We start from the raw sequence: 22,548 nt of genomic DNA, 5'->3' as shown, positions 1-22,548 counted from the left end.
TAGAGATCAAGGAATATATAGAAACAAATGACAACAACAACACTAAGCCCCAACTTCTGTGGGATGCAGCGAAAGCAGTCTTAAGAGGAAAGTATATAGCAATCCAGGCACACTTGAAGAAGGAAGAACAATCCCAAATGAATAGTCTAACATCACAATTATTAAAACTGGAAAAAGAAGAACAAATGAGGCCTAAAGTCAGCAGAAGGAGGGACATAATAAAGATCAGAGAAGAAATAAACAAAATTGAGAAGAATAAAACAATAGCAAAAATCAACGAAACCAAGAGCTGGTTCTTTGAGAAAATAAACAAAATCGATAAGCCTCTAGCCCAACTTATTAAGAGAAAAAGAGAGTCAACACAAATCAACATAATCAGAAATGAGAATGGAAAAATCACGACAGACTCCACAGAAATACAAAGAATTATTAAAGACTACTATGAAAACCTATATGCCAACAAGCTGGAAAACCTAGAAGAAATGGACAACTTCCTAGAAAAATACAACCTCCCAAGACTGACCAAGGAAGAAACACAAAAGTTAAACAAACCAATTACAAGCAAAGAAATTGAAACAGTAATCAAAAAACTACCCAAGAACAAAACCCCGGGGCCGGACGGATTTACCTCGGAATTTTATCAGACACACAGAGAAGACATAATACCCATTCTCCTTAAAGTGTTCCACAAAATAGAAGAAGAGGGAATACTCCCAAACTCATTCTATGAAGCCAACATCACCCTAATACCAAAACCAGGAAAAGACCCCACCAAAAAAGAAAATTACAGACCAATATCCCTGATGAATGTAGATGCAAAAATACTCAATAAAATATTAGCAAACAGAATTCAACAGTATATCAAAAGGATCATACACCATGACCAAGTGGGGTTCATCCCAGGGATGCAAGGATGGTACAACATTCGAAAATCCATCAACATCATCCACCACATCAACAAAAAGAAAGACAAAAACCACATGATTATCTCCATAGATGCTGAAAAAGCATTTGACAAAATTCAACATCCATTCATGATAAAAACTCTCAGCAAAATGGGAATAGAGGGCAAGTACCTCAACATAATAAAGGCCATATATGATAAACCCACAGCCAGCATTATACTGAACAGCGAGAAGCTGAAAGCATTTCCACTGAGATCGGGAACCAGACAGGGATGCCCACTCTCCCCACTGTTATTTAACATAGTACTGGAGGTCCTAGCCACGGCAATCAGACAAAACAAAGAAATACAAGGAATCCAGATTGGTAAAGAAGAAGTTAAACTGTCACTATTTGCAGATGATATGATACTGTACATAAAAAACCCTAAAGACTCCACTCCAAAACTACTAGAACTGATATTGGAATACAGCAAAGTTGCAGGATACAAAATCAACACACAGAAATCTGTAGCTTTCCTATACACTAACAACGAATCAATAGAAAGAGAAATCAGGAAAACAATTCCATTCACCATTGCATCAAAAAGAATAAAATACCTAGGAATAAACCTAACCAAGGAAGTGAAAGACTTATACTCTGAAAACTACAAGTCACTCTTAAGAGAAATTAAAGGGGACACTAATAAATGGAAACTCATCCCATGCTCATGGCTAGGAAGAATTAATATCGTCAAAATGGCCATCCTGCCCAAAGCAATATACAGATTTGATGCAATCCCTCTCAAATTACCAGCAACATTCTTCAATGAATTGGAACAAATAATTCAAAAATTCATATGGAAACACCAAAGACCCCGAATAGCCAAAGCAATCCTGAAAAAGAAGAATAAAGTAGGGGGGATCTCACTCCCCAACTTCAAGCTCTACTACAAAGCCATAGTAATCAAGACAATTTGGTACTGGCACAAGAACAGAGCCACAGACCAGTGGAACAGATTAGAGACCCCAGAAATTAACCCAAACATATATGGTCAATTAATATTTGATAAAGGAGCCATGGACATACAATGGCAAAATGACAGTCTCTTCAACAGATGGTGCTGACAAAACTGGACAGCTACATGTAGGAGAATGAAACTGAACCATTGTCTAACCCCATATACAAAGGTAAACTCAAAATGGATCAAAGACCTGAATGTAAGGCATGAAACCATTAAACTCTTGGAAAAAAACATAGGCAAAAACCTCTTAGACATAAACATGAGTGATCTCTTCTTGAACATATCTCCCCGGGCAAGGAAAACAACAGCAAAAATGAGCAAGTGGGACTACATTAAGCTGAAAAGCTTCTGTACAGCGAAAGACACCATCAATAGAACAAAAAGGAACCCTACAGTATGGGAGAATATATTTGAAAATGACAGATCCGATAAAGGCTTGACGTCCAGAATATATAAAGAGCTCACACGCCTCAACAAACAAAAAACAAATAACCCAATTAAAAAATGGGCAGAGGAACTGAACAGACTGTTCTCCAAAAAAGAAATACAGATGGCCAAGAGACACATGAAAAGATGCTCCACATCGCTAATTATCAGAGAAATGCAAATTAAAACTACAATGAGGTATCACCTCACACCAGTAAGGATAGCTGCCATCCAAAAGACAAACAACAACAAATGTTGGCGAGGCTGTGGAGAAAGGGGAACCCTCCTACACTGCTGGTGGGAATGTAAATTAGTTCAACCATTGTGGAAAGCAGTTTGGAGGTTCATCAAAATGCTCAAAACAGACCTACCTTTTGACCCAGGAATCCCACTCCTAGGAATTTACCCTAAGAACGCAGCAATCAAGTTTGAGAAAGACAGATGCACCCCTATGTTTATCGCAGCACTATTTACAATAGCCAAGAATTGGAAGCAACCTAAATGTCCATCGGTAGATGAATGGATAAAGAAGATGTGGTACATATACACAATGGAATACTACTCAGCCATAAGAAGTGGAAAAATCCAACCATTTGCAGCAACATGGATGGAGCTGGAGAGTATTATGCTCAGTGAAATAAGCCAAGCGGAGAAAGAGAAATACCAAATGATGTCACTCATCTGAGGAGTATAGGAACAAAGGAAAAACTGAAGGAACAAAACAGCAGTGGAATTACAGAACCCAAAAATGGACTAACAGGTACCAAAGGGAAAGGAACTGGGGAGGATGGGTGGGCAGGGAGGGATAAGGGGGGGGGGAAGAAAAAGGGGGTTATTAAGATTAGCATGCATGGGGGGGAGGGAGCAAGGGGAGGGTGGGCTGCACAACACAGAGAGGACAAGTAGTGACTCTACAACATTTTGCTAAGCTGATGGACAGTAACCGTAATGTGGTTGTTAGGGGGGACCTGATATAGGGGAGAGCATAGTAAACATAGTATTCTTCAGGTAAGTGTAGATTAAAAATTTAAAAAAAAAAAAAAAAAAAAAAAAGAAAGAAAGAAAGAAGAAAAAGGGGGATTACTCCTTAACAGGATAAAACTATTGGTAAATCAAAGATCAACGCATGCTTTAAATATCCTTAATGTTGATCACTTAAAGGGTGTCAGATGATCAGCTATGGAGGTACTCTTTTCTGATAATATTCCTTTCTCTTAATTTAAAAAAAAAAAAAAGCAGTTACTGTGTGCTGACCTCCAATGAGTTCTGCACAGTGGTATAGAGGGCATGTCAAAGTGTGGGCAAAGGGTCTGTTTGTTTCTATGCAGGAGATCAAGGCCTAGCTTGGATACCCAGAAAATGAACTAAGATACGATATGAGGAGGAGCTTCCGGCATCAGCACTCTCTGGAGGACTTGTGCCGGGGGATGATCATCAAAAAGCCTCCACAGGGATTCGGACGATGCTGCGGTTGTGGCTGCATCCAGCCCACCATCTCCTGGACTTGCCATAAGAATGAGGAGGGAGATGTCTAGGCTGGCATGTGCATACAGTGAGACAACGAATTTGACCGGATCTGTACTGTTGGAACTCAACCAGGAGTTGGGAGGGGTGCAAGTTGTAGCACTCCAAAATCTCATGACTATAGACTATCTATGGTTAAAAGAACATATGGGATGTGAACAGATCCCAGAAATGGGCTGCTTTAATTTGTCTGATGGTTCAAGTACAGTTGGACAATATCCATCATATCATAGATAAATTTTCACAAATGCCTAGGGTGCCTAAATGGTTTTCTTGGCTTCACTGGAGATGGATGGTAATTATAGATTTGCTTTGTTTATGTCACCGTATTCCTATTATGTTAATATATGTGTGCAAATTAGTTAGTAGTTTAAAACCTATACATACTTAAGGTACTATACAAGAAGATATGTCAAAGAAATAATCAATCCTCCCATGTTTCCTTCATATGCTACATCTATAGCTTTTCTTCTTCCTTCCTAATTACAACCCTTAAATAGAATTCGTGCCTCATATCGAATTTACCGAGTATCATAATTCCTCCAGGTGGTAAAGATACCTCGAGACAAGTGCTGGGCATAGAAGCCACAGGGCATAAATCTGCAAAGAAGTAAAAAGCTAACCTTTGCAAACAATATGGCTTCTCTCTCACTTACCAACTTTACATTTCCCTGTATGGCCCCGGAAGATGACTGGTTAGCCAGAGACGGGTAAGATTCCTCAAGGGAGGAACAACCTAAGACAGGCACAGTCGCAGGGGGGCCATCAGGTGAGAATTTGGGGATCAACAGAGGTGAGGCTCAGAACCTCACCCCCCCTGCTTTGAGAGAAATCTTCTGCATCCGTGGATGTCTTGATGCCCTTGTCTAGCCTGGATTAATACTTAGTCCATAGGCACACACCTGATCATCTGATCATCTACATTTGCCTTCTTACAGCACTAAACTATGTTTTCTACCTTTATCTTGCATCTACCTACCACTTCAGCATTTTATTAAAAATAAAAATAATAATAATAGTAGGAGAAATGTGAGATCAACATATAGATCAAGTACAAATATCAAACGAATATTCATATTTGACCCGATTGTTTATAGGTCATATTGCATGATCAAAATCGAAAGTTTCTGTGATGACTGCCCTTGTACTGTTCACCATGTAAGAATTTATTCACTATGTAAGAATTCGTTCACCATGTAAGAACTTGTTCGTTATGCTTCAGAAGATTGGAGACTGACGAGAATTAGGCTTGAGATGGATTAATGATTGTACATTGAGCGTTGACCCCCCTATACTGAATTTTATTGTTGTTAACAACCATTTGATCAATAAATATGAGAGATGCCCTCTCAAAAATAAATAAATAAATAAATAAATAAAATAAAATAAAAAAATGTTAGTCTATAAATATACTTTTAGTCTGTAAAATATTGGATGTAAATAATAAAACTAAGGATTAGTTTTTAACAAAATGTTTTCCCGAGAGTCACAGATATTTCTGGATAAACCAAATATAGTTTCCAAGTAAAGAACAGTAATAAACAGCTTATGTTTCTAACAACACCCTAAATTCATAAGTTTCACTAACTTTTCTTTTTTTTAAAATGTATGCTCATTTGTTAAATCGCTGTGCAAGAAGGAATCAGTCCTTGCTCTTGGAATTTCTGCAAGCATTAAATATGTCTGTAAGTGGCTTTGAAGTAAAGGTCCATCTATTGGGTCAGTGTAGTTTTTATTCCCTGGTAGAATGAGCAGGAGCACTTGGCCAGATTCTTCACTGGGCCTCTCTTCTGTCTAGGGCAGCTAGGAAATACAACAGGTTGGGAGCATCACCTTAATGCACAGGATCCACAGGTGGAAGACACCCCTACATGCCAGAGGCTTAGCTGAATATAAGCTTGATAATGGCAGCAAGGAAACAGCAGGCCCACAAGTCAGGGCAGCAGTAACTAGATGATTCACTGCAATTTTTTTCTCACTTCTGGCTGGTGTTCAAATATGACAGCTATGAGAGACCAGAATGTGAGACAGGTGTTCAGGAGCAGAATTTACAGAGAAAATGATCAAGACACTTAGGACCCTTGGCAAGGATAAGGAGTTCAGTATAGACCATAGAAGAGGATTCTTCATGAAGGATTTTGAAGAAAAGTGTGCTGTGATCCTTTCCCCTTTGCCCCAGCAGCCAAGACAGGGATGAGTGTATCCCTGCGCCTCATCCACTGACAACTCACAGAGGCTGGGCAACACCTCAGAGCACCATGCCCGCAGGAGAAGAGCCAGGATGCAGCTGGGAATGGTGTGCCTGACCTCTTTCTGAGAAAGCCTAAATGACATTTAGTGGGAAGTAACTACACTACCGCTGAGAGTGGGACAAAAAACACACAGGTGCCTTCCAGACATCGGTCATGTGGGAGAAGACCAACCTAAAGATGCTTTAATATTTTCTCTACAGGATGCTACCCAAGGAAGGAAAGGCCCTCTTCGTGAGAATCTATGTGTGAAGTAGACTACAGAAGGGGCCCAGGTGGGGCTTTCCAAAGACCCCACTAACACACACAAAGAAAGGGATTAGCTTTAAACATTTAAAAGGAGTAGGGAGTCCAGAGCCAGCTTCTAGCATTACCAGTCACCAGTCACCAGCCATGTAAGAACTTACCTGCTGTATTTCCTTACCTTCCTGTTATCCTGAATTTTGACCCTCTGGCGGTCATACAGTGAATTGGGGGAGGAAGTGAGTGAAGAAAAAAAGCAGAATACCACAACACCTTTCCCAAATGAGGGTGGCCTGCCCTATCTGTAGCTGGGGAACAGAAGTGGCAGGAGATGCATTGCTATTTTCCAAAGCATACTGAAGCATTGCTCACTATTTTAGATTGGGCCCTTTAATTCCTGAATGAAGATTGAGCTTGTGAATTAAAGTGATGCAGTGAAGTTTATTATCTGAAAATAAGTTAAAATGTCACATAGAGGGAAAGCTTCCCCAACTAATGTTAGAGGCACCACAGGAGATAAAAATAGCTGTTTTGATTTTATCCCACATGCAGAGCTTGTTCAACATACAGAAAATACACACACACACTTTTTATAGCTGGTCTCTTAAGACACATTCACTAACACAGAGAATAGTCACCTCCATGCTGTCCTTTAAAATGACCAAAGATACCAGCACTGGAATGACATTTGATAAGAGTTAATAACTGCTAAAAGCCAAAAGGAAGACATTCAGAACCAAAGAGAAGAGAATTAAGTGCCCCTCCAGAAGAGTAGAGTACTGCCTGCACTTCAAACAATCCTAGATTGTTTTTAAAGAGATGCAAAAGAATACAAAAAAAGCCAATACCAATGCTGGTAATAGAATGAAAAACAGTGTTAGTGTGAGTTGGGGTAATTTTTTGGGATACTAATTCAATATGTATCAAAACCCCTAAAAACTGACCAAGATATTCTACTACTAGGGATTTATACTAAGAAAATCACCCAAGAAATATATAAAGACACAAGTTCAAAAATACTATTAATGGTATTAAACAATTAGAAAAGTCAACAAACATAGGCAAAAAAGCTTTCAGACATTAGATAACAGGCAGCTCAGGACTGGGATCTCTGAAAGAAGGAAGCCAATGAGGTGAGCCCACAATTGCCCCAGCCTACTTCCTGGAGCATTTGTAGTCTACAAGGAGGGGAATCCAGGTGGAACCCCACCATCTAGTTAGGTTCAAAGAGACCAAGTCAACCACGATTTGACTTGAGATCTTAAAACACTAAAGAGGAGGCTAATACACAGAGAGAGAGAGCTGAAATTTGCAAAAGGCTCACCTCAAGTCTTTGGTACGTATATATGAGAGGCAATTATTCAAGGCCTGGAAGAGAATCACTACTAAATATTAGGCAAAAAAAGGTCCAGAACTCACACAGGTCTGGGGACAATTCACATTCCTACTGGCCAGAGGGGAAAGGCCTCATAATACATGCAGCATCAGGTAGAATCTGCAAAAGGAAATTGCCTTAGTAGTGGTAATTAGTAGTTCAGCATACTGAAACTAAAGGCTGCTTCCAACTAATCTGAAAAAAGCTTAAAATTAAATATGAAGGAATTAACCTGGTGACATCTGTAAAACAAGAAACATCAAGGATACCTTCAAGCAGAAGGAAAATGACAGATGGCAATCTGGATCAATGTAAAGGGAAAGTGTAGGAAAGAGAAAACATGTTGGAAAAATATACAAAATATAACACTTTTTTCTCATTTAAAACATTATTAAAAGAGTTGACTATTTAGAGCAAAAATAATAACAAAGTATCATGGGATTTAAAATACATACAGAATAAAATGTATAACCAATAATAGCAAACAGGATAAGGGCAGGGAATTGAAGTTTACAGTTGTATGGTTCTTACATTATATGTAATTTCATATAATATTACTTGAAATAGACTGTGATATAGATGTGTATTACAAACCTTAGAGGAATCACTAAACAAAAAAAAAAAACAAGTCAATCGTGAAAATAAAATGGACTCATAAAAAATACTTATCCATAAGAAAGCAGAGAAATGAGAATAAAAATGACAAATGGGAAAAAACATGTTGACAGATGTTTAACCCAATAATGTTAATGATTACATTAAATGTAAATGATCTAAATTCCTAAATTAACAGAGATTGTAATACTCACAAAAAGAGCAAGACCTAACTATATATCAACTACAAAACTCACTTAAATAGAGATGCTCATACATGGAGAAGACAAGTAATGACTCCATAGCATCTTACTACACTGATAGATAGTGACCACAGTAGAGCAGGGGAGGACTAGATAATAGGGGTGAATGTTGAAACCACAGTGTTGTTAATGTGAAACTATCATAAGACTATACATCAATGATACTTTAAAAAAAAATAAAGATGCTGATAGGCTGCAGGCAGAAGAATGGAAAAAAAAGAGTGACTTTATTAATAACAGAAAGACTTGAGAATAAGGAACATTATCAGAGATAAAGAGGAATATAATGAAAAAGCTCAATTCATTAAAGAACAAATCTTAGATATGTACTAATATAACTAGTAATGGAGCTCTGAAATATATGAAGCAAAAAGTGATACAACTGAAAGGAAAAATAGACAAATGAACAATTATAGCTGAATATTTCATTATTTCTCTCTCAGTAATTGACAGAAGGACAAAGAAGACTTAGTTACTAACATCCTACTTGACAAAACAGTTATAGTACACTTTACCCAAAAAAAACAAATACACATTCTTTTCCAGTGCAAGTGGAATAGTCACTAAGATATACTATATTCTGGGCCATAAATAAATTTCAAATAAAAGGATGGAATCCATATGAAGTATGTTCTCTGACCTCAACAAAATTAAACTAGAAATCAGTACAAAGTTTTGTGAAAAATCACCAAATATTTGGAAATTAAATAACATACTTCTAAATAACCAGTCATTAATAAATTACAAAGGAGATTAGAAAATATTTTGAAGAGAATAAAATGAAGATGCATGATAATCTATGGGATGTTCTTAATGTAGTGCTTAGAAATTTACAGCATTACAAGCTTATGTTAAAGGAAAGGTTTCAAATCAATGATCTAAGGCAGCAGTTAGCAAACTTTTCTGCAAAGAGCTAAATATTTTAGGCTTTGCAGGCCATACAGTTAATGTTGCAACTACCCAATTCTGCTGTTGCAGCACAAACGCAGTTATAGATAATACATAAATGAATGGATATAGCTGTGTTACAATAAAACTTTATTTATAAAAACAGGCAGTGGATCAGATTTGGCAAACAGGCCATTTTTGCCGATCCCTGCTAGAGTATCAGTTCCATAAATGCAGCGTTTCACCTGTTTTCTTAACTGCAACATTTTCAAAGGGCTAAAACAATGCATGGTCCTTAACACATGTGTCCTAAGTATTTGTTGACTGGATGAACTAATGTAATACCCGGAACAAGTATTGAGTTAAATATTATCACTTTATAAATGAATGTCTTAAGATGAAATGATTTGTCACAGCACTGTAAGTGACAGAACTAGTATTTAAAGACAGGTCTATCTAACTCCAAAGTTTGGTACACTTGCCACTACATTACACTGGTATGTTAAAAGCATTACTGAATAGTTGTAAGAGCATTATACCATTATGTACGTATTTTCTACTTGTCTTTTTTACTTTTTACTCATGGTTTAGTTTCATCAGCCTTTGGACCAGATGAACAAGACATCAATATATTAAAATCATATCTACTTCTGTATGTTTTTATCTTTATATTGTAATGTTTGTATTTCTATATCTGTATCTATTGACCTACTATTTGAACTAAAAATGATCCAACTAAACCACTAGATTAAATCTTGAACACAAACCCCAAAGTTGTACAACTAGGAAGATAAGAGAGTTAGCTTATTTAATACAGACATCATATGCAGAAGACCAAATCAACTGTATGTACCCTTACATGAAGCATACATAAGTATGACATTAATTACCATTTATTCTTTTAAATGCACAAGGAAATGAAAAATGTGAGGTAAAAACAAACACCAAAATATCCTATATTTCTTTGCCTTAAAAATCCATCATTTCAATTCTTCCTGCATAGAAGGAGCAGGCCCTGGCTATCACATCATTCATATTCAGCAGCCCTGTTCAGCGAGCCACTACTGCATCTTTCAGTAACCAGCTCCCACATCTGACCATACATACCTGCTTCTCCAAGTCAATCTATGGCAGCTCTTTTCCAAAATTAGGCATTAGGAAAGTCACAGCAGTTCTGAATGTAGATTTAACTGACTGCATCTCTTTCCACATTTTCATAGCTGGCCTGGGGTTTTATCATCTTCACCATAATCAGGGAACTTGAAGGAACCAACTATGATTTTGTCAAATTTTTTCTCTTCAGATGGTCAGGGCAGTTTTTTTTTTTTTTTACTATATTCCCTCTGCTGTACTTTTTAAAAGATATTGTTTATTGAAGGATAGTTGATATTCAATATACTTGGTTTCAAGTATACAACATAGTGATTTGACAGTTAACTAATTATAAAATGTTCATCCCAACTAGCATAGTTACTATCTGTCAACACAAAAAGTACAGAACTACTGACTATATTCTCTATGCTGTACTCAACTAATTTATATTAAGATTTTGTGTCCCTCTATCCACTTCACCTATTTCACTCACCTACCCCAACCCCTTCTCCATGGTAACCACCAGTCACTTATCAGTGTCTATGAGTTTACTGCTACTTTGTTCATTTTGTTTTGTTTTTATATTCCATATATGTGAAGTTGCATTTTATTTGTCTTTCTCCACCTGGCTTATTTTACTTAGCATAATATCCCCTATGTCCATCCATGTTGTTGCAAATGGCAGGATTTCCTTTTTATAGCTGAATAATATTCCACTGTATATGCAAATACCACATCTTCTTTATCCATTCATCTACTGAAGGACACTGTGTGGTTGCTTTCTTATCTTGGCTATTGTAAATAATGCAACAATAAACAGAAGGCTGCATGTATTTTTTTCAAATCAGGGATTTTGTTTTCTTTGGGTAAATTCCTAGGAGGAGAATTATTGGGTCACATGGTATTTCTAGTTTTTGAGGAACCTCCATACTGCTTTCTACAGTGGCTGCACCTATTTACATTCCCATGAACACTGTAGGAGACTTCCCTTTTCTCAACATCCTTGCCAACACTTGTTATTTCTTGCCTTTTGGATAATGACCATTCTGACTGGTGTGAGATAATCTCATTGTGGTTTTGATTTGCATTTCCCTAGTGATTAGTGATGTGGAGCACCTTTTCATGTGCCTGTTGGCCATGTGTATGTTTTGTTAGGAAAATGTCTATTCAGGTCCTCTGCCCATTTTTTAACTGGGTTATCTGGGGTTCTTTTGGTGTTGAATCCTGTGAGTTTTTTACATATTTGGATATTAAACTCTTACCAGATACATCATTTAGGAATATATTCTCCCATATTGTAGGTTGTTGCCTTTTTGTTTTGCTAATGGTGTTTAGTGCTGTTCAGAAGCTTTTTAGTTTGATGTAATCCCACTTGTTTATTTTTGTTTTTGTTTCCCTTGCCCAGAGAGACATCCAGAAAAAAATTACTTGGGCTTATTATCTTCAAGTGATTTTTGTCAGGGAAGGATTCTTAAAAAAATCTGTGTACATGAGATCCACATTGCATAGTAAGAAGCTATTAAAGTATAAATAAATAGAATCCATGCTACTTGCCTGCCTAAAAGCTTAATGTCTATTATACTCTGACATTGTAATGACTGATGGGGATGCCACAATGCAGAGAAACTCAAGGTTTTACAACCATCAAAAGATTATTAAACTCTGTAAAAAGATAAAAGTAAATGAAAAATTATATAAACCTGAACTTTTCAGGTTCTTTACTGACAGATCTTTCAATAAAGATATATCTAAATTTTATTAATCAACATAAACCTTTGGGACAAATAGAAATAGACTGCTCACTGAAATTATACAAGGAGATGAGGCTGTACCTTATCTATAATCAACAAGAGCAAGAAATGTGTCTCAAACATTTCAAGTTTTGATACTTGAATATAAACTTAGGATAAGCAGGTTGTACTAGTTACTGTAAAACACAGTCTTGCTTACGCTAGTATATTTTAAGGCAAATAGTCCCTCCTTCATGTTAAGCAATAGAGCACTGAAGAAGATAAAAATAATGGCCACTATTTTATGGAATGTTTTTAGTGTTCACTTTTCATTTTCTTCTCACTTAAACCTAACAAAAACATATACTCCATATTGTACAATTTATAAGGGGTAGAACTGAAATTCAAGTCAGATCTCTTCCAAACTAAAGCTCATGGTCTTGACTCTAAAGTTATCCTGCAACCAAAAGAATAAAAACATACACTGTGCATTATATTTAAAGAATCCAAAAAGGAATCCTGATCAGGAATGACATTATCAAGTTCTATTACCAAAAACGTAGCACCAGACACAAAAACATTTTTTTGCTTAATATTTTTAGAACTAATTCCCCCTGCTGCCCCACAAAGTCCAATCCTTTGGACTCCATGAGCTCCAAACAGTATTAAGAAAATGAGAAAGTAATGAACACTGATGTTTCAATCATTCACAGGATTTTTAACAGGGAATGTAAAAATGTGATACATGTTAGAAAACTTTCTTACAAATGACACCTACAATACAGTTATACTCAGAGCTTCTAGCCTCATTGCAAGCTAAACCATAACATGAACAAACTGTATACTGACTTCTTAAAGATGCCTTAAAGTTCTCTGAAGGCAAAAAATGTGTTGAACATAATTCTGCTCCATAGGCAGGATCACAGTGCAAATTGATTTCAAAACTCTTTAATAGTCCAGAGAAACAGACATATTTAAAACTCTGTTGTTTCTGTTCACAGTAACCAATTATATTTCCTTCTCTATTAAGTATCCCCAACTTTTCTCCTTCTCATCAAATACCAATATTTAGTATGTACTATGCATCAAGCTCTATGATATGTACTTTGCCTGTATCATCCATTCCTTTATACAGTCCTACAAAGTAAGAAGTAGTATATCATAACCATTTTATAAGTAAAGAAAAGGAGACAACTGCATCAAGTTACACTGCTAGCAAGTGACAAATACTAGATTCCAATCCAGGCCTGTCTCACTAGAGAGCCCTTGCTCTTAAACACTAAACAATGAGAGCCAGTCAGAACCCCTGAAATACCCTAGTCTCAAATCCTCATTTTACAGACAAAGAGCTTAAGTGGCATATTTAATGTTACAACTTAATCACTGTCAATCATGGCTAAAATCCAGGGCTTGCTTTCCTGGATGCTCCTTCTACTACCCCAAATAGCCTTTTATGAAAATTGAAACATAGAAATACATTTTGATTTCCTACACATATAAGGATTTCCATAAACTGTCTAGCTGACTCATTGTACAATGCTTAGGAGATGCTCCCTGATTTCTGTGAAGCCTCTAAAACCTGCCAACTGTTATAATTATGGCTAATGTGCAATGATAAACATTTTTGAACTAAATGACAATATAATCTGTCTTGCCAATGGATTTTAGCCCCAGACAAGTTCACTATGGATTCAGTGTGACCAAAGAAACGACAGTAGAACGTTCTTGGGGTAAAAGGGTTTATTACCCGGCTTGCTCTCCTGGCAGTAGGCTGAGTACTGGCATCTCTGCCTCCGCCCGGAGCACTGGGCCACGCTCTCTATACAGTGCAGTAATAGCTTATTGCCTACAGGTGTGGAGGCAGTAGCCTAGCAACAGGCCAGTTACATCATCAAGTAGTTTAAGTTCAGTGAGGATCCTGCCCATAGAAACCCCAACTTCCCCACATAATCCTTAATTTGCTAAGGGTTCTTAATATTACTGAATCAATGATACTTTTCCCTTCATTTTTAATATGATTTGTGATCATTCTTTAGTACATGGGTTCTCAAACTTGGTTCCATATTGTAATCACCATGGTGCTTTTAAAATGCCCAGTGCCCAGGCAATATCCCAGAGTAATAAAATTGTAAACTCTGGTGGGACCTGGGCATCAGTATTTTTTAAAACTCTCAGGTGATTCCAATATGGAACCAAGTTTGAGAACTAGGGCTTTAATAATTATTCAAATTTTAAAATATATTTCAAAAATTGGAGAGAAACCTAAGAGATAACTCTTAGATTAAAAAAAACTCTCAAATCATAGAACACCAGCCTCAGTTATTTAAACAAAATCCTTTCAACTGATGCTACCTAGAAATACACACAAATCCTTAAACTCCCACATACAAAGAGTAACCGGAGCTACCAGCCAAAATGAGCTCATGATCATAGACATGCACTCGTTATTGTGTCCATGTGTGGATCAGAGAGCAACAAACCAGAATACAGCAAATCACACTCACAAATAAACTGATTGCCACCCTTTTTCCAAAGCTAATTCTAAGAGGTTTCTTCCTTGATTGAAATAATTTGACCTAACTGACTGACCTAATGATTTATGTCATTAGTAAATAAAAATTGTGGGCATTTTACAAGCATGTTTAAACATCACAAGTTTTGTATGACATAATAGAAGACAATGTGATTGATTACATATGGGGTCAAATGACCAATCAAGAGAGAATTTTAATCACCGTGAATAAGAAAATAACAATTCAAATAAAATTAATGAACTTGTTAATTGTTCTTTCTAGTTATTAAAAACAGAGTTATGATAAGTATTTGTATTTCTTACTTTTATCAGAGTATAATTGGCCCATTTTTTAAATCTTTTGCAATTCTCTGTTCCTTTATGGAAAATTATGCTTTTGCCCTGACCTTGACTATTTTTAGTCCCAACTACATTGTAAATTGGCAAAGCTGAGTACTTCTCAGTAGTTGTTTTAAAATTTGACTGAAATGAACACACATTAAAATATTTATTTTTGTAATAATTATGTTGTGCTCTCATGGCATTTGATAAAATTCTTAATATTTCAAAACTAATTATTCTGAGCCAAGCATAATTCAGCAGAAAAAAATATCTACTTACAGGTATCATCCAGTTAGCCAGATCACCATATTTGGAAACCTGCATTGCTCCTAGCATTGTTAGATTGACATGGCCCCTGAGAAAGAAAAAGGAGATACAAAGCAAACTTTACAAGGTTTATGTTCCATTTGCTTGAAATTGCCAGCAATTGAGTAATTCTATATCCAACAAAACACATTTGCTTTCCCCCACCCAACACCTGATTTCCAAATAGATCAGCTTAAGCTGATGTAGACATACAACCATTAAGAGTTCTTTAGAAAAATTACAGCCTACATTGTCTCCAAAAACAAATTAAGAACAGGTGTACACAGTGAGTTTGTTTCCTTCAGTAAAGAAGAATATAGCTGGACTTGAAGGCAAACACTAGCTAGAAAATGAAAACATACCATCCTCAAAAAGAACTTAGTGTTTACTTCAGGAGAGTTGACACACAGATACACATTCATGCAGGGGGACGGGTTATTGTACTAATGATGGGCTGCATGTTCCAATTCCCAACATTCAATGTGAGTAACTTTGTGTCCTGGGGCAGCCAAGCAAGCCCATGACCATTTGCTGGCTGGGAGATGTGGCTGTTTCAGTCTTGCCAACACACTCAGGAGATGACTCAGCTCATTCCACACCATGTGAAACACAAGGGGCTCCGTTATTACATACCCTCTAATCATCGCAAATGATTCATCACTGGAGAAATAAGAGGCTCCTGGAAGAACAGTAACCGTTTCCTTGCCTAAACACACACACAAGAAAGAAGCAAAAACAGGAAAGAGAAGTCTTTTAGATTTGTGAGAGTAACCTATACCTCCTCTGTTTCCTGAAGAACTAAGACTTCCTTAACCAAAATGCAGTGGCAATAAGGGTGCAGGGGACACTGTGTGAACCATCCACCCTATGAAGAGGGGCATTTTGTCATTAACATGGTTCAGATTTGTTCTTGCATGGTGATAATAACAAGCAGACCAACTTTTAACTTTACTAGTTGTGGATAAAATGAGAGTTCCTGGGGCCAGGATTCTCACCTGGCCCTGGTTGACTAGCTCACTGCACACATGTGGGAAATACATGGCTGTTGACTCTATATAAAGATTTCCACCCAGTGCTTTGGGCACAACATGGTGGCAGGGCTGCAAGGCTGCAGGAGAGCACAGCAAAGGCTGGAGTGGTGGCAGCACCAAGGACAGAGGCCTAGAGGACGGCTGTGTGGGATGACTGTACAGGGAGGCCCAGAGGACAGCTGTGGAGGCAGAGAGGCCCAGAGGATGGCTGTGTGGTACAGCTGTGCAGAGAAGCCCAGAGGACAGCTGTGCGGACAGAGGGGCCCAGAGGCAGAGACCAGCTTGCTGCATGCAGACTCACTCTGAGTGAATGGGATTCTAGTGACTGATCTGCCACCTGGAAATAAAGTTGGGTATAACCCTTTCACCCCAAAGAGCATTTTATTGTCAGTTTCTTTGGTCACATCAAATCCATAGCGAACTTGCCTGGGGCTGAAACTCATTGGCAAGACACTAGTGCTCTGAAAATCTCTACAGTGCATTCCCCCATTGCGTATACCCATTCCCACCTCCCACTAGCTTCACTCCCACTACAAGCCACTGCTGAATGCTAATGGCAGTGACAAGGAAAGGCGCTCTTGGTATGCCCTGTCAGAATCCAATGCTACTGCAAGTCACTGGAGCAAAGAGACTGTGAAATAAACATGAAGAAATGCAATACTGAAGGGACTGACACAAGAGATTGTAATTAAAATGAAGGTTCCTGAGGCCAGGATCCTCACCTGAACCTAAACTGCTTGATGATGTAACTGGCCTGCTGCTAGGCTACTGCTTCCACCCAGTAGGCAATAAGCTATTATTGACTGAGTCAATATATAGAGAGCTCTGTCCACTACTCTGTGGGAAGGCAGAGATGGAGGAGGACTACAAACCTGCAGACCACTGGATGCAGACGTAATTCTAGTGCTCGACCAATAGGTGGGAGAACAAGCCAGGTAATAAACCCTTTCATCCCAAGAACGTTCCGTTGTCATTCCTCAGTCTCACTGAATCTATAGTGAACTTGCCTGGGGCTAAAACCCACTGGCAAGACAAGATGCTCCTCAGATATTTCTTAAAATCAACAAAGAATCTAGAAAAAGAGGTCCTACCTAATTTTTAACATCATTAGGCCTGAATCTCTTCTTCCGATCTCCCTCTCTCTGCAGCATCTTTCCTCTCTCACTCCTGTAAATTTCTATTAAAACCAAATGACTTTGATGAGATCCGAAAAAAACATCCTAATACTGGGCCAATGTATTTAATGTTAACTTCCAAGAGGTCCCCAAACCTACCTCTCACAGTAAAAGTTCAGAACTAGAAAAAGATCTTATCTTCCAGGTCATCCAGTCCCCACACAACCAGTATCACCTGACTCCTATCTAACCTGCTTTCTTCCTGTGATCTACTTCCTGTCTGTTCAGGAGGTTCGAGTGCCCAGGAGATGTGTCTGACCTCAGCCAGAAAAGTGCCAAACATCAGTCAACTGTATGAGAACACCCATGCATTACCCTAGTATAACAGAGCAGACAAAAAGAAGAGTAAAAAAAGTTGTGATTCCAAGATTAGAACACAGAAAATCTCCTGGATGATAACAGGACCAGAGCGGTCTGAACATTTCCAGTTCTGCAAGACAGCTGTACCCTCAGCTTCTCAAGTCTTGCCTGAAAGCCAACTTCTCCATCATATTTCCCCTCCCCTCATTTCAAGCTCAAGTATAGACTATTTATATCATGCTGAAATATTTATTTCCCAAAAGAGTTTGATTCCAAACAAAGGAACACTTTCACATCTTTTAAAGTCTGATAAATCTGAAAAGTTTTGGGAAACACTTTTACATCTTAGTTGGGGCTTTCAGACAGCATATAAGAGTTGGAAGATTAAATGAAATAATGCATGTAAAGTCCTCATTCAAGTATCTGGCTGTGGGGAAAACTGAAGTTCCTATGGCCAGGATTCTCCCCTGAACCTAAACTACTTGATGATGTAACTGGCCTGTTGCTAGGCTACTGCTTCCACCCAGTAGGCAATAAGCTATTATTGACTGAGTCAATATCTGGGTGGAGTCAGAGACAAGGATTACAGACCTGCAGACTGTTGGATGCAACCGTAATTATAATTCTAGTGCTCAATCTATCAGCGGGAGAACAAGCTGGGTAATAAACCTCTTTACCCCAAGAATGTTCCATTGTCATTCCTCAGTCTCACTGAATCCATGGTGAACTTGCCCAGGTCTGAAACCCATTGGCAAGACACTGGCACAGAGAAAGTGCTCCATAAAATTAGCTGTTGTTATTGTCAAGGGTATTATTCCTACTCCAAACCTACTTATAAAAAGACACATTACCATCACTCTTCTGTGTGGAGAGGCAAAAAGGATGAATTTGTAGGACACAAAAGCAGTGAAACCTGAAAATCTCAACTCTTTGTTTTCTCTGTACTATATCACAATGATTTCCAAAGGCTAATGTCCATGGGTCGATAGCACACAGAAGGCATTATTTACCACTTTACAGGAAATTTGGAGATCAGGGAGGAGAGCTTTGGCTCTCCCCACGTGATTTATGGAACAGAATTTAAGAAGGAGCCCACAAAACAACTCTCAGGAAGGAAAGACTGTTAGGCACCTGCTCATACATTCTGGCATCTTGTAAACTAAATTCTTTGGAAGCAAAGTTAATTTTCAGTAGTTTTAAACATCCAGTATCTAAACAAAAATAAATATCCTAAAGGTGAATCCATGGTTTTCAAATACAACATCCAAATTTGGTCAAGAAATAACTGTAATCAATAATACAATCAATATCTTAAAGAGCTTTCTTATTTAGCTATTTCTGATTGATTTCTCTGTCCTCCAATTTTTCTCTGTACATCTAGATCCCTTCATAATATTTGGGCAATAAAATTATTCAATTTTATAGTTACAGAGTCCTTTCACTCATGATTTAACATGCCATTCACTTGATTATGAAACAAATGTCTGCTATGTGCCTTAAATAGTGTTCAAGATGTCCTAAACTAATGGTTCTCAAACTTTAACAACCATCTGAATCACATGGAAGGCCTACAGAAAGGCAGATTGCTGAGCTTAACTCCCAGAGTTTGTAATTCTGTAAGCATGTGGTGGGGCCTGAGAATTTTCATTTCTAACAAGACCTTGATAGTGATGCTAACACTGTAGATCTAACCACACTTCAAGAACCACTGCCCTAAGCAAAAGGAATACACTATCCAGCGCGAGAGGAATATATACAAATAATTACAAGGCAAAATGTAGCGTGTTTCTGAGAGACCCTAGATGTGCTGCGGGTTCAAAGGAAGGACATCCCTAAGCCACAGAAGGGTCTGGAGAACACAAATGAACTGGGGCTTGAAAGACAGGTAATGCATTCCAACAGGAAGTTACTATTAGGAAGATGGGGATGAAAAAGAAAGGGGACAGAACAAAAATCTGGTGAAGGGCACAGGCAGAGCAAAGGCATGGAGGAAGGAAAGCATGAGTCATGATCAGAACAGACCCAGCTGTCCAGTACTGGTGGACACAGGAGTCCTTAAATGGTGCAGTGAAAGATAAAGCTGGAAAGGTCAACTGCAGCTATTAGATGGATCTTGAATGCTGTACTATTTGTACTTTAGTCTGCAGGCCTGTGATTCTTCAAATGTGGCACACTGACTTCTGGAGCAGATACTACTGACATTTGGGTCTGGAGAACTCTTTGAAAGGGATTGTTCTGGTTATTGTAGTATATTTACTGGCCTCTATCCACTAGATGCCAATAACACCCGCCATCGAAAATGTCTTCAGACATTGTGAAATGTCCCCAAGGGAGTAAAATCACCCCCCCTTGCCCACTGAGAACCACTGCTCTAGAGGCACATGACAGGGGTCAGGGATATTTATAGGCCATGAGATTAAAATGGTGGTTCTTTCTAAAGCAGTTTTAATCAGAGGTTAAGTCTTTTAAAAACATTTGTATATTAAAATGAGAAAACAATATTAAGAAATAGAGAAGAATGCAAAATGTACATTAATATGAAAGCTAAAACATGAGACTTACTAGAAATTTCACAATTGCATTGGGATATTGCAAATCTTCACAGGACCCCTGAAATATCTGTAAAACTCAGGTTATCAGTGGCTGTAACTCAGTTGTGTAAAGAAAAAGGCTAGAGGCTAGGAGTAGGAGACTGTGTGTGAATCCAGTCCCCAGCAATGCAATCTTGAGCACATCACTTTACTTTCTGGGCCTTTGTTTCCAAATTTGTGTAACAAGTTTTCAATTATAGTTCAAATGGGATAATACCCACTGTGAAAATACACAATGTGTACACTGCAAAAAAGTATATTGTAAACTAGAGCTATACAGGTGGTAATTCATTTTTAAATAACCATGGGAGATTATTTAGAAAAAGGAGCTTTAGAAATAGTTGTATTATTATTTTAAAATTTTAGTATACTAATTATATCTAGAAACAATTCTTTGTATTCATTCCAAGGGATTTCTATAAAAATCCTTCCAAAATAACACAAACAATGGCCTGAACTTCCAGGTAATTTCCAAGTTTGGGGAGTTGAGGAAACCACCAATTTATGTCTGGATTCTCTAGCTCAAACTGTTTCCTCCATAATTTAGACAGCATCAAAATCAAAAGCATCATAAACCCCAAAGAGGACTCTGATGAGAGTTAGAATGTTATTAAACAGATTTGCAGCTTGGCTTCCCAAAAGCAATGAATTCTTGCTTTACAAAGCAGTTTAAGATTAGACATGGTATTTCAGAAGCTGATGGCTTCATTAGGATTCATTAGGATTGAGCTACTTTTAAGCTCAATGTAATCAGAAACGCCTACTGTCCAAGAGTGTCATTGAAAAGATTAACTCCTTTTCCAAGGAAAGTAGGTTTTATAAACCCAAGCTTGAAATTTGGAAAATGGAGTTATTCATTTTGCAAATGCCTCACTAACATCATAAATTAATTGAACCAAGCAGCAAATATTTTCACAGATCAATGAGCTACTGCTAAAGGGTACAGTACAATTAAATTATAGCCTTGGTTAAATGTCATTGCTTTATCACAGTGGGCCTTTCAGAGTTGAGTTGTGTTAACTAATTCAACTATTCAACCAGAAGCTGTTTTACTTCCAAAAATTCCAAGTATCAAACATCAATTCTACTTGGCAGCTGACCTTTATGTTCAGCTCATATTGCTTCTTTTGAGATTTGCATGTACTATTTTTAAATGTGAAGTAAGAATAATACTTTTCCAGGGGTTGAGTGAATAGGAGTAAAGGAAGGGTAAAGAAAATCGTGCTGTAATATAAAAATCAGCTTCTTATGGGAAGCCCCATGCTAAGGATAATCTTCAGCCCCAACATGGAGCCAGTGTTGCTTCAAGCCTGGGCAGTGGCAATGGCCAAAAGGTCTGGTCTGTTTGTACTCCTCTAGGGCTGCCTCTATATGTGACTCTATGTCTCAGTCAAATAAAAAGCTAATAATAAAAGGCAAAGCATATCAATATGGAACAAAGGAGAAGAGACTGTATGTATTACTCACATCCCTGGGTCATACTTAGTGGCAGAGTACCTGCCCCTGAAACTCTGAAGGATGTTCACCTGCTCTGATTACAACCATAGGGCAGTATCACCCAGAATAAAAACCCCAGGGTATCTTTTCTCTTCACCACTATGGGTCCATTCCCCATCCTTCTCATCATGAGAAAGCAGACTTATTTCAATTTGGGACTGGCCAATGGGAGGTACAAGCAGGAGATACAGAACAGGAGGCCCCTACCCCTCACACTCACCCAGGTTTCTGGAAGATGGCTGTGTTTCTCTACCAAGGAAAATAGTTTCTGTTAGGTGGCCTTCTCCCAGAGCTGACCCTTTAAGCTCAGGGTGATAATAACTCCCTGTAGTGCTTCACCATCCTTTCCTGGTTTCCTATAATCCCATTCACAGTCTTGTAACATGTTCCTTCCTTTACTTCTCATTACCCCATTTGAGAGTGCTCTCTATGCATAGCCAGCACCCTGACTGATGAACCCATCAGAGCTCTTGCCATCATATATAATTTCTCCTTGATCTTAAG

At 38.0% G+C, this 22,548-nt stretch overlaps 1 protein-coding gene across 2 annotated transcripts in view; it reads right to left on the bottom strand.

The window, feature by feature from the left end:
- The window catches only part of OXCT1 (3-oxoacid CoA-transferase 1), a 164,186-nt gene that overhangs the window by 52,758 nt on the left and 88,880 nt on the right, over window positions 1–22,548 (bottom strand). For both annotated transcript variants that reach the window (XM_037023579.2, XM_037023580.2), the window contains exons 12-13: window positions 16,084–16,156; window positions 15,424–15,499 (exon numbers count right to left, since the gene is read on the bottom strand). In XM_037023579.2, coding sequence (XP_036879474.1) covers window positions 15,424–15,499; window positions 16,084–16,156 — 149 coding nt within the window. The remainder of the gene's footprint in view (window positions 1–15,423; window positions 15,500–16,083; window positions 16,157–22,548) is intronic.

This window comes from Manis javanica, chromosome 1 (genome assembly GCF_040802235.1).
Source record: "Manis javanica isolate MJ-LG chromosome 1, MJ_LKY, whole genome shotgun sequence".
Taxonomy (NCBI): Eukaryota; Metazoa; Chordata; class Mammalia; order Pholidota; family Manidae; genus Manis; species Manis javanica.
The sequence above is the reverse complement of the archived record's forward strand: the minus strand, read 5'-3'. Positions and strand labels throughout refer to the sequence as shown.